This window comes from Natator depressus, chromosome 2 (genome assembly GCF_965152275.1).
Source record: "Natator depressus isolate rNatDep1 chromosome 2, rNatDep2.hap1, whole genome shotgun sequence".
Classification (NCBI taxonomy): Eukaryota; Metazoa; Chordata; order Testudines; family Cheloniidae; genus Natator; species Natator depressus.
Genome location: NC_134235.1, coordinates 131,823,373 through 131,840,321, shown reverse-complemented (window position 1 = coordinate 131,840,321; position 16,949 = coordinate 131,823,373). Strand labels below are relative to the sequence as shown.

The following is a 16,949-nucleotide window of genomic DNA, read 5'->3' as shown; positions in this document are numbered from 1 at the left end:
ACTTCTGAGCTTTGACAAACTTGTTGAGAGCTTTGAGGTCCAGTATGGGTCTCTAACCTCGCTTTCTTTTGGGTATTAGGAAGTAACGAGAGTAGAACCCTTTGCCTCATAGATGTTGAGGTACTGGTTCTATGGCTCCTAACTGGAGGAGTCGATCTATCTCCTGTCGTAGTAGACTCTCATGAGAAGGGTCCCTGAAGAGGGACAGGGAAGAGTATGGTGGAGGGGGCAGGGAGGTGAAGTGGATGGAGTATCTGGATAAGATGATCTCTAAGACCCATCTGTCCAACGTTACGTGTTCCGAGGCATTGCGCAACGCTGCCATATAGGTGCACAATCATAGTCAGTTGCAGGGAGTGGTCTTGTGGCACCTTGATCTGCCCATCAAAAGTGGTGCTTACAAGCAGGGGGCTGGGTCGAAGATTGTGGACTGGATGGCTTGAGCTTTGGGAATTTCCCCTTTTTTCTTTGTGGCTCATAATGGTGCTGTTATGGTAATTGTGTCATATATGGTCTGTGTTGGGATTGGGCGCTAAACCGTCTCTTTTGCCCTGGTGTATAGATTCCCAGCAACCTGAGGGTGGCCCTGGAATTCTTCAAGGTATGGAGGGAGGCATCGGTCTTCTCAGCGAAGAGCTTTGCATCCTTTTAGGAGAGGTCTTCTACTGTGGTCTGCATCTCCTTCAGGAATCCTGACAAGTGGCGCCATGATGCCTGCCTCATCACCACAGCCATGGAGATGGATCTAACTGCCATGTTGGTGGTGTCGAGGGCTGACTGTAGCAATGTTTTGGCACTAGTTGTCTCTCCTTAATGATGGCCTTGAAGGATTCCCGATGACTCTTTGGCAGTTTATCAATAAAGTCATTCAACTTACTGTAGTTTGTATAATCGTATTTTGCTGTGAGAGCTTGATAGTGGCAATGCGGAATTGTAAGGAGCATGAGGAATACACCTTCCTGCCAAAGAGATCAAGGCACTTCCTATCCCTGTTGTAGGGTGTTGCCCTGGAATGGTGTTGTCGGCCATGGGAATTCACGGCATCTATCACAATGGAATGGTGGTGGATGGGAGAAAAGGAACTCTGATTCCTTTGTGGGGACATAATATTTCTTGTATGCACACTTACATGCTAGAGCTATCGATGCCGGGGTTTGCCACACCGTTTTAGCCAGGTCTAAGATGGCTTCATTAATTGGGAGGGCGATCTTCAAGGAGGATATCAAGGAGCTGGTGTGTATCCTTGACCTCCTCCAGTGGATGGAAATTGTCTACTAAGGACAGTCGTAAAGGCATGACTGCTTCATCCGGGGAAGAGAATATGGCTTTAGATGTTCCGTCCTCCTCCGTGTCAACCTTTTGTTCCTCCACTTCCTGAGGCTCTGAGGCCCTTGTTGCCGTGGCCAAAGGAGTGTTCTGGGAGGGTTTTCGGGCGAGGCTCGAAGCTTGCGAGGCAGGCTCTCGGTGTGCTGCCTACGGGTCCCAGTATGGCCATTATGGTGGCATATGGCCTGGTAGAGGTTCCCATGGGTGGCTGTACCAAGATGGTGGTGGTATACCATTTGCTGGTACATTCCCAGATCCTGTTGATAGTTGGAACCATAAGGAGCTTGGGAGGAGCCCTGTGATACTTCCTCTGGCTCACTATCTGACCCCTCACTAGATAGTGGAGGAGCATAGCATGATTGCAGGGATATCCCCTGTGCCCAGCAAAAACATGATGCCCTGATGTTGGTAGTGAGCGGTGAAGACTCAGGTGCCTTCATCATGCAGAAGTCTCTGGTCTGGTGGAATTCTGCTGGTACCGATCCTTCTGGTGTCAGGGGAGATGGAGACCTTGCCTGTACCGGTCTCTCCGGTGCTGGGTGGGCTACTGTTGCTAGCAGTACTGAGGTTGACTTGCATACTAGGAGTATCTTCCTCGGGTGTTTGTCCTCATATTTCAGTACCGATGATTCAGTGCCCATGCCCAACGGGTCTGTGGGCCTGTGAGTGGTACTGGATACCAATGGTTGCCAAGAGGCGTGAGTGCTGGATTGAGATCTCGGTGCCGAGGATACTGAGCGAGATGGCTATTGCTTATGGCTATCCCTAGGCTCACTGAGGGGACTTCCTGCTCTCTTTTTTTGACTTGAGAGAGGAGTCCCCATTCCGTTTCCTCCACCCACTGTCTTTCGAAGTTGAAGGCTGTGGGGAAGACCGTCCACTGGAAGGTTGAGGTCAAAGAGCTGCCTCCATGAAGATATTTTTTTGGTGAAGCTCTCTGTCCTTGAGGGATCTCGGCCAGATCTGCTGGCAGAAGGTACCAGATCTGCTGGCAGAAGGTACACCTTTGTTTGATGTAACCCTCGCGGAAGGAGTGGATGCACTGAAAGTGCTTGTTCGCAACAGGGATCACCTTGCTGCAAGTGCTGCACTTCTTAAAGCCCGGGGAGCTGGGCATACCCTTTTTTTGGGGAGGGGGTGTCCTCCCGCTCATCGGGGGTTGACAAAAGAATAAAGTCCTTTTCTTTTTCCTTTTCTTTTTTTTTTTTTTAGGCAACAGATAAGAAAAGCAAATGAAGAAAAGAGGCTTCAGAGGAAGCTAAAAATTAGCAATTGTAAAAGGGGTTAACGATCTGTGAACAGACAGCTAATGGCTCGTCTCTAGCCAGGGGCAGCTGAGAAAGAACTGAGGACAGTTAGCCTGTGCATACTGGCTAGCTTCCTGGCACAGCATGAGGAGAGAGAAGGCATGTGCTGGCTCAACAGACACTGCTACCAAAGGTTTCAGAGTAGCAGCCGTGTTAGTCTGTATTCGCAAAAAGAAAAGGAGTACTTGTGGCACCTTAGAGACTAACCAATGTATTTGAGCATAAGCTTTCGTGAGCTACAGCTCGCTTCATCGGATGCATAAAGTGGAAAAAGCTGTAGCTCACGAAAGCTTATGCTCAAATAAATTGGTTAGTCTCTAAGGTGCCACAAGTACTCCTTTTCTTCTTATTGCTACCAAAGTTCTCCTATCAGCAGCGCAGGGGCGCAGGCACACCTACAGTGGAGCACCCACATGGACTCTACTTGAAGAAGAATGTTTCTTTACATATTTTGAGGTTAGAGAGGGGGCGCGGCAAATAGCAAAATGAATCTGCTTTACAATGATGTCAGTTGGGCCTCTAGGCATTATTGTAATAATAAGAAGAATCTGTATCTCCACTCTTGAGAAGTGGGATAGATTCAATTGCTGTGAAATTCTGGTATAGTCCTTATGCAGCAAATACCATAGGGGTGTAACATCTTGTAGCTTCCCCAGATGAATAGCCCAGTGGGCCACAGATATTTGAGGGACCTATAGTCATAGATGTGGTTAGTTTCTGTGTCAGTTTCTCAGGATGCAGATAATATGAGTCACTTTTAGAACATGTTGTGATGCACATGGCTGTGTTCCTGGTCAGCAACAGCATGTCTCTTATTGGGGGGGGAAAACACAGACACCAAGAGTAGTTTTCATGGTTTTCAGTGCTTTTTTACATAAATGGAAAGAGCTGGCTAAAATCCAGTCACCTTAGGACACAGGGCTGATATGTCTAATTCACTGTCATCTTCCGTGGATTTTGGTTTTGCAGTTTCTGAAAGAAAGAAAATTACAGTTAGTTATTTTCTAGCTTATCCTGATGACAAAGCATTTCTGAGTTATTTCTATTGACTCCGTTGAGATACAGATCCTTAAATAATTCAATCATATTATGGGCTTCATTTGTTAACACAATGAATGATTCATATATTATATACAATAGGCTGGTGATGTAAAACAAGCTGACTCAGAAGCTGGATATTTATTGAGATGTTATTCTGTAGCATATATAGCCAGAGAGACAACATTCTTCTGCACCATCTTCCTGCATACTCATCTGCCTTTATTATGTTTATTTCTTTTAAAAACCTGTTGCTCCTTGCTGTGTGAAGTGCTTTGACACTATACATCCCTGAAAGTACATTGTGAGTTCAAGTTAACACAAATAAAACAATTCAAGTAACTACAATTCAAAACTATGCCTTCCACATAGCTAGTCTAGTGTTGAGATGGCTGTATTTTATGGATTTAAAATAGGCAGTGGGTATGCAAGCTATGCTATTTTCATATTGATTAAAATGTATGTAATTTCTGGATATGTGCATATAGGTCTTCATGCACAGGATTTTTCCCTCCTTTGTACCCACTCATTCTTCCCTTGCATTCATCCTACCTACGTTAAAATTTGCACTGAAAGTGACTAAGTAGGTCTGGTAGTTTCTGTTGGGTCACAGGTGTCTCCAATGAACATACAAGGAACACATTTTGCCTTCTCCCTTCTCTGCCCCTCTGTCAGAAAGAGGAAGTTACTCACCTTGTGCAGTAACGATGGTTCTTTGAGGTGTGTCCCCCTATGGGTGTTCCACTTTAGGTGTCTGTGTGCCCCTGCACCTCTAAACGGAGTTTGGTAGCAGTGTCCCTTTGAGCACGCGCATGTGCTCTCCCTCCCTCATGGTCTGCCTCAAGGCTATTTAGCACTGCACAGAGGAATCCCCCTCACTTCCTTCTCTACCACAGAGCCCTACAGAGAACTCCGAAGTAGAGGAGAGGAGGGCGGGTTGTGGAGCACCCATAGGGACACACATCTCGAAGAACCATCATTACTGCACATGGTGAGAAACTTCCTCTTCTTCTTCGAGTAGTGTCCCTGTGGGTGCTCCACTTTAGGTGACTCCGGAGCAGTACCGACCACTGGAGGCTGGGACTTCGGAGCGGAGTCTGTTACTACAGAGAGTACTGTGGAGTCGAGGATGGTGTCAGCGGCCAAATCTTCAGCGATCGCATAATGTTCTGTGAAAGTATGGACAGAGGCCCCAGTCATTGCTCTATAGATTGGGGAGATAGGGGTATCCCTATGGAATGTGACTGAAGTAGGAACTGATCTCATGGAGTGCATATGGACGGAAGCAAGTTGCGCCCTTGCTAAGTGATTAATGCAACTAGAGACCCATTTGAATAGTCTTTGAGGAGATATCACAGAGCTTTTGGATCTTTCTGTGGACGAAAGGAAGAGTTTAGGGGATTTCCTGAAGTTCTTAGTCCTGTCCAAGTAGAATGCTAACGTACTTCTAATATCTAGCATATGCACAATTGTCTCCCAGTTGTCACAATGTGGTTTTGGAAAAAACAGGGAGATGGAACTGTTGATTCATATGGAAAGTGCAGAAAAAGTAGGGAGAAACTTGGGAAATGGCCTTAGAGTTATAAATTAATTAATTAATTCTTATTTTTAAAGACAAAGGCCATGAATGATGGGTGTGCCATCAGTGCCGCTATTTCTCCTATGTGCCTAGCTGAGGTGATGACAACTAGAAATGCTGTCGTCATGGACAGGTGTAAGAGAGAACAAGTTGCCCTGGACTCTGAGGGAGGTCTAGTCCAAGCCCCGAGAACTAGACTGAAGTCCCAGGCTGGATCAGGTGGTGTCACATGGAGGAAGAGTGTCCTAATGCCCTTAAAGAATCTATGCATTAGTGGTTGAGCAAACTCCAAGTGGGAAGCCATTTTCGCCATGAGATGTTCCTTAAGGGAGCTGAGTGAGAGTTTAAAATGTAGTGCAAAATCAGAGAGAGGAAAGATGAGGTTGTGTCTGTCCATTTGGAATGGTACAAACTTGGAGTTGTTTCCATTTTGTAGATAGGTATGTGGAGTGGTCAACTTGTGGTTGTGTTGCAACATGTGTTTCAGCTTGTCAGATCATTCTGCTTCTAAGCCTTGAAACAAAGAAAGATCCATGCCTGTAGGCGGAGGACCCATGGGTTGGGGTGAAGGGTCAGCCCATTGTTTTGAGAGAGTGGGTGAGGAATGGGCTGACGTCAAAGGAACAGGAGGGCATATTGCCATCTGTGTCAGGTAAGGGAGCCAGACTTGTCATAGTCAAGAGGGGCAATCACAATAACTCTTACTTTGTTTCGTTGAATTTTCAACAGAATCTTCGATAGGGTAGGAAACTGGGAAAAGACATATAAGTGGGCCCTGTCCGCTGGGAAGATGAGGGCAACTGCCAGTGAAAGTTTCCCCAAGCCGGCCCTGGAGCAGTAACAAGGACCTTTCTTGTTCTGATAAGTAGCGAAGAGATCGATAGGCTGGGTTCCCCAAAGGGTGGCTATATCTTGAAGCACCTCTGAATTCAGTGTACACTCATTGTCGTGAGAAAATTCCAACTGAGACTGTTGGTTGTCCCGTTCTGTATCCCTTGTAGACAGACAACTGAGATGAGCACATTGTGATGGGTGCATCAGTTCCAAAGTTTGAATGCTGTCTTGCAGAGGGAGGAAGATCTGGCAGCTCTTTGGCAGTTTATACAAAACATACAGGTCACATTAAGTCCATCATAACCTTTGTGTGTTGTTTTTGATGAAAGGCAGAGTTTGTGCACAGGCACTCCTGACAGCCCTTAGCCCCAAAAGAGTGATATGGAAGGTCATTTCTGTGGAAGGCCATTTGTCCTGAACCTTGTTGTTGTGTAGGTGAGCTCCCCAGCATATTAGGGAGACGTGTCCCAGGGTGGTGAATGTGGGTAGTGAGAAGAGTACTCTCGCTTGTACTGCATCAGGTTGGTGCTGATAAAGTCCAGTCACTGTACCGGCGTTAGTATGCCACTACAATGAAGTGAACCTTGGAGAATACCCTGTGTGGAGCAGTCTGTACCTATAATGATCCTGCCCCAAAAGTAAGCAGTAGGAAATCTCCTGTACGATGGTTGTATTGAGATATGGAAGTAGGCACCCTGTAGGTTCAGGGCTAGAAATTAATCTCTTTGCTCTAGAGCTGGTCCTAACTGCTGTGAAGTAAGGTAAGGTGACATCTGAGTGGCATGACAGGTGTATAGATGGCAGCTGATGCTGTAAGGTATCATTGTTCAGGTCCCCAACCAGCTCAAAGTGCTTATAAGGGGCAGTTTGAGGGGTCATGGACTGGGGTGCACACTGTTCTCACTTTTGAGCCCTGGGCCTCTTACACTGTGGCTCATAACAGCACAGAGATGGTGAGTATTGAGAAGATTGTGATCTGTGGTGTGGTTGAGAGGTATATCTTCTCTTCTGTTCCACAGTGTAGATTCCTAAGGAGTGTAGTGCGGTCCCAGAATCCTTCAGGATATGGAGAGAAAATCTGTCTTCTCCGCAGAGTTTGGCCCTTCAAATTGGAAGTCTGCAGCTCTTTGGGCAATCTAGAGAGGTGTAGCGAAGGGAAAAAAAACACCCACAACCCACCTCAGTAACACTATCATGGAGATTGAGTGGGCAGCTGTAACAGCTACATCCAGTAGTGTCTCTAGGACCAGTCTGGCTATTAACTGACCTTCTCTAAGAATGGTCTGAATCTGTTCTTTTTGTGTTTCCAGTAATGTTTCAGAAACATCCTGAGTTTCCCAAGATTAACAAAATTGTTTCGGCCATGACAGTTTGGTAATTTATGACTCTAAACAGTAATGTTGTTGATGAATATGCCATCTTGCAAAGCCTGATCATATGGAGTTGACTTGGCATTATGTTGCTTGCTTCATGCATTAACCACATCCACTATGATGGAGTTGGACTACGGATGTTGAAAACAAAGCCTGCCTCTTTGGGTAGAGATGTAGGGTTGTTTTTGTTTACACTCTGTTGCTGGTTGGTGCGATGGAGGCTGGCTCTGCCAGATGATTTTGGTAGGATCTAGAATCAGCTCATTAATTGGGAGGACAGTTCTAGATGAGAAGGTAGTGTGCAGAATTTCCACCAACTTGTGATGTGTATCTGCCACCTCCTGTAAGGGAATCTGCAGCTCCTCTGCCACCCTATTGGTAAGATCCAGAAAGTTCTTAAATCTTCACCGAGTGATGAGGGGTGGACAGCACAGTCTCATCTGGGAGAGATGAGAAGTCTGTTGAAGAGGAGGCTTCCTCTTCAGGTGTTCCCCCCCCCCAGCCCCGGCCCTTCTTTCCTGTTCTGAAAAAGCTTTCTCCTGTCCTGGCTCAGGTGCTCTCCTGCCCTGGCTGAGGTGCCAAGCTGTAGCAAACCATTTGGTGGACTCTCCCTAAGAGACACCGGAGATGGTTGTGCCATGTGTGTGTATATACCCAAAGAGTTACAATATGGCCTTGGGAGGGAGAGGCAGGAAGGCAGGCACGGGCGGTTGGCGTGATGGAATTGGGGATGACCCTTGTAGTGTGGTGGTGGGCCACCTTGAGGGGCCAGGGAATTATCACCTCCTGGCCAGTGTCAGATTCGTCAGTGGGTAAGGGTGCCGCTGACTGGGATATTTGCAGTGTACAGCCCAGTGCTAAGACCAATTCTGGGTGCCGGCATGTGCTTGATACCAGGGTCCTGGTACCAAGTAATGGGGATTGTGGTTCTTCCCCAATCATCAGGTCTCCAGGGTACCAGAGCTCATGCAGTACCATGGGTTCATTTGGTACCACAGAGGAGGGTCCGTGGTACATTGTCAGTACCGATAGTTGGGCAGAGCACTCCCTAAATGAGAGTTTTGCCCAGTACAAAAACTCTGTTGGTGCCACTTCTTTAGAGATGATATGGTAATTGTCTCTCCCTGGGTACTGAGGCCACAGGTCTCCAGAGTATCAGAACACCTGTGTTACCATGGGCTCATCCGGAACCCCAGAGGAGTGTCTGTAGTTGGTGTCAATGGTTGGGAAGGTGCAGAACACTTTCTAGATGTGAGTTTTGTTGCATCTGGTACCAAAGGGTTTCTCCATGCTGCTCTTTTAGAGATGGTACAGTAACTGTCCCCTCTCCTTAGGAGGTGGTACCATTGCCTCAGAGCATGAGGGTGGAAGCCTCTGGTGTCTTGGTGCCCAAGCAGAGCTGACAGCAGGGCTTCTCTATGTCGCTCTTTTAGGGATGGTACGGTAACTGTGTCCTCTGGGTGCAGTAGTTGCCCAGAGTAGAGCTCAGAGCAGCACAGAGCTTATAGAAGCCCCTTGTCATGTGGAGAGCAGAGCTCAGAACAGAGCAGAGCTCAGAGCAGGAAGCCCCTTCTCAGGTTTCAGTTTCCAGAGCTTCCTGAAGGAACGTAAGGCAGCTGAGCTCACAGCTGGAGGTTCCTCTGCTGGTGTTGTCGGGGATCGGTGCCGAGATGGCTGCACTGGGGAACACCCCTCCGGCTGGCCAGTTGCTCGGAGGAGCCTTTCCAGGGGGAGTCTGCTGGTGGCTCTCCCCCCCACCCCTTCTCCTCTTCACCACTCCACCCCTTTTGAAGTGAAGGCTCCGGGGATGATCCGGGGTCACCACCCCCGGAGTCCCCTGCAGACTGAAGTGTTTTCTCTATAGGGAGGAATTTTTACTTCAGCTCCCGTGAGGCTGCAGTTTTAGGTGTGGCAGGTAAAGCACTTCTGTGAGGGTCTCCCAGGCATAGTGAGTGTCTGGCCATTACAGGAACTGACTCTTGGCGGAGAGGCACTGCTTGGAGCAGAGAGAGCCAGGCAAGCCTCTGGGCAGGGGGTTGTCATCCTCTAGCAGGGAGGAATAAGAAGAAGAACATCGTCTTTACTTTTTTTTTTAAACTGAAAAAGAAAATAATTATGAGTCTATTAGATGCGGGGGGGGGGGGAAATGCCCCCAGACAGGGAAGGAAAGTGAAATTCTTTTCCTTTTTCTTTTAAACCAAAGGAAAAAAATAAAATAAAACAAAACACTAGCCTGAGTACTTTTAGGGAGAACAAAGGTAACAAAACAAACACTACTTATGCTAATGACACAGATAAGGAAGGGACAACTGCTCCTTCCCTCAGAGGCCAAAGGCGTAGAGAAGGAAGTGTGGGGGGGTATTCGCCCGTGCTTTGCTAAATTGCCTCGAGGCAGACAGATCAGGAGAGAGGGACATGCTCAATGGGGCACTGCTACCAAAAATCTCCGATTAGAGGTGCAGGGTCACACAGACACCTAAAGTGGAGCACCCATAGGGACACTATTCGAAGAAAGAAAAGGAGTACTTGTGGCACCTTAGAGACCAGCCAATTTATTTGAGCATAAGCTTTTGTGAGCTACAGCTCACTTCATCGGATGCATACTGTGGAAACTGGAGAAGACATTATATATACAGAGACCATGAAACAATACCTCCTCCCACCCCACTCTCCTGCTGGTAATAGCTTATCTAAAGTGATCACTCTCCTTACAATGTGTATGATAATCAAGTTGGGCCATTTCCAGCACAAATCCAGGTTTTCTCACCCTCCGCCCCCCCCCACACACAAACTCACTCTCCTGATGGTAATAGCCCATCCAAAGTGACCACTCTCCTTACAATGTGTATGAAAATCAAGGTGGGCCATTTCCAGCACAAATCCAGGTTTTCTCACCCTCCGCCCCCCCCCCCACAAACTCACTCTCCTGATGGTAATAGCTCATCCAAACTGACCACTCTCCTTACAATGTGTATGATAATCAAGGTGGGCCATTTCCAGCATAAATCCAAGTTTAACCAGAACGTCTGGGGGGGGGGGGGGTAGGAAAAAACAAGGGGAAATAGGCTACCTTGCATAATGACTTAGCCACTCCCAGTCTCTATTTAAGCCTAAATTAATAGTATCCAATTTGCAAATGAATTCCAATTCAGCAGTTTCTCGCTGGAGTCTGGATTTGAAGTTTTTTTGTTGTAAGATAGCGACCTTCATGTCTGTAATTGCGTGACCAGAGAGATTGAAGTATGCTAACATTTTTATGGCTGATTTAGAACAACGCTTCCTCAGCTCTCGTCCCCTAACGCCCCTACTCTACTTGCGCTATATTGATGACATCTTCATCATCTGGACCCATGGAAAAGAAGCCCTTGAGGAATTCCACCATGATTTCAACAATTTCCATCCCACCATCAACCTCAGCCTGGTCCAGTCCACACAAGAGATCCACTTCCTGGACACTACAGTGCTAATAAACAATGGTCACATAAGCACCACCCTATACCGGAAACCTACTGATGGCTATTCCTACCTACATGCCTCCAGCTTTCACCCTGACCACACCACACGATCCTTCGTCTACAGCCAAGCTCTGCGATACAACCGCATTTGCTCCAATCCCTCAGACAGAGACAAACACCTACAAGATCTCTATCAAGCATTCTTACAACTACAGTACCCACCTGCGGAAGTGAAGAAACAGATTGATAGAGCCAGAAGAGTTCCCAGAAGTCACCTACTACAGGACAGGCGTAACAAAGAAAATAACAGAGCGCCACTAGCCGTCACCTTCAGCCCCCAACTAAAACCCCTCCAACGCATTATTAAGGATCTACAACCTATCCTGAAGGATGACCCAACACTCTCACAAATCTTGGGAGACAGGCCAGTCCTTGCCTACAGACAGCCCCCCAACCTGAAGCAAATACTCACCAGCAACCACATACCACACAACAGAACCACTAACCCAGGAACCTATCCTTGCAACAAAGCCCGTTGCCAACTGTGCCCACATATCTATTCAGGGGACACCATCACAGGGCCTAATAACATCAGCCACACTATCAGAGGCTTGTTCACCTGCACATCCACCAATGTGATATATGCCATCATGTGCCAGCAATGCCCCTCTGCTATGTACATTGGTCAAACTGGACAGTCTCTACATAAAAGAATAAATGGACACAAATCAGATGTCAAGAATTATAACATTCATAAACCAGTCAGAGAACATTTCAATCTCTCTGGTCACGCAATTACAGACATGAAGGTCGCTATCTTACAACAAAAAAACTTCAAATCCAGACTCCAGTGAGAAACTGCTGAATTGGAATTCATTTGCAAATTGGATACTATTAATTTAGGCTTAAATAGAGACTGGGAGTGGCTAAGTCATTATGCAAGGCAGCCTATTTCCCCTTGTTTTTTCCTACCCCCCCCCCCCGAGACGTTCTGGTTAAACTTGGATTTATGCTGGAAATGGCCCACCTTGATTATCATACACATTGTAAGGAGAGTGGTCAGTTTGGATGAGCTATTACCAGCAGGAGAGTGAGTCTGTGTGTGTGTGTGTCTGGGGGGGGGTGTGTGTGAGAAAACCTGGATTTGTGCTGGAAATGGCCCACCTTGATTTTCATACACATTGTAAGGAGAGTGGTCACTTTGGATGGGCTATTACCATCAGGAGAGTGAGTTTGTGTGGGGGGGGGCGGAGGGTGAGAAAACCTGGATTTGTGCTGGAAATGGCCCAACTTGATTATCATACACATTGTAAGGAGAGTGATCAGTTTAGATAAGCTATTACCAGCAGGAGAGTGGGGTGGGAGGAGGTATTGTTTCATGGTCTCTGTATATATAATGTCTTCTCCAGTTTCCACAGTATGCATCCGATGAAGTCAGCTGTAGCTCATGAAAGCTTATGCTCAAATAAATTGGTTAGTCTCTAAGGTGCCACAAGTACTCCTTTTCTTTTTGCGAATACAGACTAACACGGCTGTTACTCTGAAACCTATTCGAAGAAACACAGTCTCATCCTCCATCCATTTCTTTGAAAGGAAGTTAACTGGAAGCAGCATTGCAGCCTAGCAGAAAAGCTGATAGACTTTTGGGCCCTTTCAAATGCAATTTTTACTTACCTCTGATAGCACCCACAATACATATTAAGATGAAGAAAAACACAGCTGGGGAATAGTGCACTGCAAGATGCATGGTTATATGGCAAGAAAATTTTTAAATGAATGTGCATTCTACTGGTCCAACATTAAGTGACTGAAGAGTCAAGCTCCATAAATACATGCAATGTGCCCAAGTACAGTTGTGGGAAACATAACATTGTACTTCCTGATTTTCAGCTTAAAATTACAATATAAATGAAAAAAATATCATTGAGGCAAAGTTAGCAGAAGTTTATAAATAGAAATTTGCTCCTGATATAGATTTATTTCTTAACAAAGCCTATACAATTTGCTGTAATCTATGTCTGAAAGGAACATGGGTGTGATAAGAATTCTTATTTTAGATTTGCTTTTCTCTCTAAATGATCATTTTGATTTATTTGTTGTTTGGACTGTCTTATTGCAATTCCCTTAAACATTTATTGAATCTTTGGAAAAAATGATATTTTAAGAAGTGTAATTTTTTTCATGTAGTCTAGCTGGAAAAAGGCAGATGTAGATGCTGGGTCTGGAGTCCAATCTCCTAATGTAGGTTGTATTCCTGGTTCTGTCACGTACTACTTTGTGTCCTTGGGTAGTTCTCTAGATCTATGTGCCAGAGTTTTCCTCATCTAAAAAGGGAATGCCTCCCCCTAAGGATGGTGTAAAGCTTAATTACATTTGTTTTTGTAGAGCTATGTAAAATCTTACAATGAAGGTGCTAAAGAAGCATTACCAATCATAGCCTCATACCAATGAGAAAACACGTTTTCCCAATATCACTTGCTTTCTCCCTGTAATGGGGTGCATGCTGTGCCCTGTAGGATTTGGCCCCCTGGCCCTGCTCTTTAAAGACTCAGGGATACTCCAAGCTGGTGCAACACTTGTGCTCTTTATTTTGTGTCCTTTCCCCACCCCCAGTTTCCCACTATTTACAGGCTATTTACACGGCTTGGACTCCGACTGGCCTGACCAGCAACAGCAACAGACTAGTAGGCTCATACATTTTCCGGGAGGCCCTACCCAAATTGTTCTAGGATCACCTGGTCCATTATCTCTCCCACCATCTGGGTATCGGACCTTCACCACCACGTGGCCCCGTCCATGAGCTTCTGGGCAAACATGCGGGACCACAAGCTCCCTGTCCACCGTGCCACACGAAATTTCTGCTGGTACTTTTTGGCCAACAGTCCCATCTGGTCCAGGACTGCTGCCTTCACTGCCTCATCATCTTTGGCCTGTTCATTAGTTAGGGCCCTGTCGGCAGCCTGCGCCTCTCTGGACAGACAGGGCGCTAGTCTCAGGGCCCAGGTCGCCTTGTCCCATTCGGCGCTCATGGCTACGCATTCAAAAGTGCACAGGAAGGCGTCAGGGTCATTGGCAGGGCCCATCTTACACAGCCCCAACCCTGGTGCGCGGCTGCCATCACCTCCCGGGGGACTCCCCAACCGGTAAAAGAGCTGATGCTGTACACTGGCCTGCACCCTGATGAAGTCCTGGAGCGACTTTTGTTGCTCGGCCTGCCAAGCAAGTAAGGCCTGTCTCTCAGCCTGGTGGGACTGCTGAAAGGCCTGCATGTTTTTCTGCAGCTTCTCTTGCTGCTTCGCAAGCCACTGCATGGTTCCCTCCATGCTCCAGTTGCCACTCCTTGGCGGTGGCTTCGAGTCCCGGACAAGCCCCCCCATGTAACGGGGTGCATGCCGTGCCCCATAGGATTTGGCCCCTTGGCCCCACTCTTTAAAGACTCAGGGACACTCCAAGCTGGTGCAACACTTGTGCTCTTTATTTTGTGTCCTTTCCCCACCACCAGTTTCCCACTATTTACTAGGGTTACCATATCTGAACATTCAAAAAAGAGGGCACTCCACAGAGGGGAGGGGGGAATTTGCTTGTGCACCCCCGGCTCCACCCCAACTCCACCCCTTCCCTGCCCCCATTCCAACCCCTTCCCCAAAGTCCCTGCCCCAACTCTGCCCCCTCCCTGCCCTATTGGACCCCCTCCCCAAACCCCGCCCCGGCCCTGCCTCCTCCCCTGAGCGCGCCGTGTTCCCCCTCCCCCCCAGCTACGCGAAACAGCTGTTTTGCGGCGCAAGCGCTGGGAGCTAGGAGGGAAAAGTGAGGACTCTCTTGAGTGATCAGCATTCACTCTCTTTCTTGAATGATCAACTCTTCTTTGGGGAAAAATAATTAATGGCAAAATCTTGGATGTTTTTAGATATTTAAAAATTCCTCCCGGATGGCGATTTAAAAATCAAAAAGCCGGACATGTCCGGGAAAATACAGACGTATGGTAACCCTACTGTTTACAGGCTAGTTACCTGGCTTGGCCTCACACCAGCCTGACCAGCAACAGACTAGTAGGCTCCTTACTCCCTCTGAGCATGACCTTTCCCTCCTGATCTCCGCTCCCCTTCTTCCACTTCCCCCCAGCCTTTTAGCTCCTGCTAATGAGCCTGGCAGGTGTGGGCAGTTTCCAGTTTCCTGGCTATTTACCCAGCCCCAATCCATTCCCCATGACTGGGGCTGGGGTGGCAGGAGCTAATTAAGGGCTCTCCTAGCAGCGCCCTGCCACACTCCCTCATGTGAACAATCAAATAAGCAACATAATAATTTTGCTCATATAAAGATGACCCAGAATAAAAGTTTATCTGAGAAAGTCTGGGATGAAGATGACATTTTTTATTTATCTTCCTAATATTTCAGTGTCAGAAGTATGGCCTTTTGATTTTATACTATAGTGCAATTTCATGGCTCAAAAATAGTTGAGTATATTATTTCTTATCCATCCCAGCAGTTGCTTTGGGACCCCGCCACACCTTCCACAATAAACATCTTAATAAAATAAACAACAACATGGACTTATACAGTATCTTTTAGTTCAAAGAATCTCAAAATGCTTAAGCCTCACAATACCTCGATCAGTAAACAGAGACACACAGAGGTTATGTAAATTGCCTGAAGTCGCAGTCACTAGCATAATTTAGCTGGGTTAGAATCTAGGAGTCCTTATTTCAGAAGCCTCAATCTAATCACTAGACATTAAAGCACCTAATGTGAATAGAACATTTGCATTTGGGAGTACATGGTAACTCTGAGTAAGGTGGCTAGACTAATGTTTCATACTTTAAGACAGGCAGTTTTCTTAAATATATGAAGTGATGGGGCAGATCAAGACTAATGAGAGGAGAAAACTCCTCACCCCATCCTAACAGGTCAGTTTGATGTACACTGTTTAAACTTTGCTCCCACCCTTCAGTTTAGAATTCCAACAACATGTATGCTCACGCTTGGTTTCAAAAGATGAACTGTGATGATGACAATATGAGTAGATTTTTGCCTAATTTTAGATATATAGTATTTGAAACTGCATGTGGGAAAAACCAACCCCCCCCCCCATTAGTTACTTACCAGATCTTTCTCTTCTCTTTTGGTTGATATAGTCCCCAATTCCAAAATCCAGTTTCAGCAGGACTGACTTGATTTTGTTGCACATCTTCTGCCCAAATTCATTGCACTTGAATAGCGGACATAAAAAGGCACATAGTACTGTAACACAAAACCAAGATTATAGAGAAAGGTTACTTAAATATTTCTGTTTAAATCACTAACTAAAGATTACGTCATACATTTCATTAATATAAAGAGAATTACCTTTACGTAACTTAATGCCACATCAGAGGAGTTACTGGTCTCAGTACAATTCCTACTGATCACTAGTCCACATCACAAAAATTACCATTATATTCACATCAACTGGCACCTGTTTTCATAGTCTCTCTAGAAGGCTGGGCACTGAGATCAAACTACCCTCTCTTCTGCCCCCATAAAATGAATTCTATTGAGGTCAGGGGAGGCAAAGTCTTTCACGGCTGCTGCCTATGCCATAATCTATCTGGACAAACAGAGATTTAGTCTCTAGTGACATCAATCCAAGCCCTCTCACAGGGACCTACCATTTGCTTTTCAAAATAAATGAACAATAAGAAGTCCTCTTCATCCTACTCTTTGTCCCTTCCAAGTGCAAATCAGAAGCAAAATGATATCACTGTGACACTTCCCTGGGGTAGCCAGGGTTGTGAGGCACCTCACCACCACATGTTCTTAGTGTGAAGAAGTCTTGTCTGTATCTGCTGTGGATCCGTTTCCTGAAACCAGCAGTCTCTGGTGACACAAGCTCTACCTGTACCTCTTTCTGTACAGGTTAGCAACAGGCACACACCAATCCGTGTGTCCTGGGAGTGTTCCCTACAGAGTCAGCCCTTTATTCACTGAACACTCACAAAACTGCTAGGTCTGGTATTCCCAGCGGAACAGTACACCGCAGCTTACTAGTTATACCTTAGAA

General features: G+C 46.4%; 1 protein-coding gene across 2 annotated transcripts in view; it reads right to left on the bottom strand.

The window, feature by feature from the left end:
• RETREG1 (reticulophagy regulator 1) overlaps positions 1-16,949 on the bottom strand; it is a 128,163-nt gene that overhangs the window by 10,473 nt on the left and 100,741 nt on the right. For both annotated transcript variants that reach the window (XM_074945010.1, XM_074945011.1), the window contains 2 exons: positions 16,013-16,150; positions 3,541-3,605 (listed from right to left, as the gene is read on the bottom strand). In XM_074945010.1, the coding sequence (XP_074801111.1) occupies positions 3,541-3,605; positions 16,013-16,150 (203 nt within the window). The remainder of the gene's footprint in view (positions 1-3,540; positions 3,606-16,012; positions 16,151-16,949) is intronic.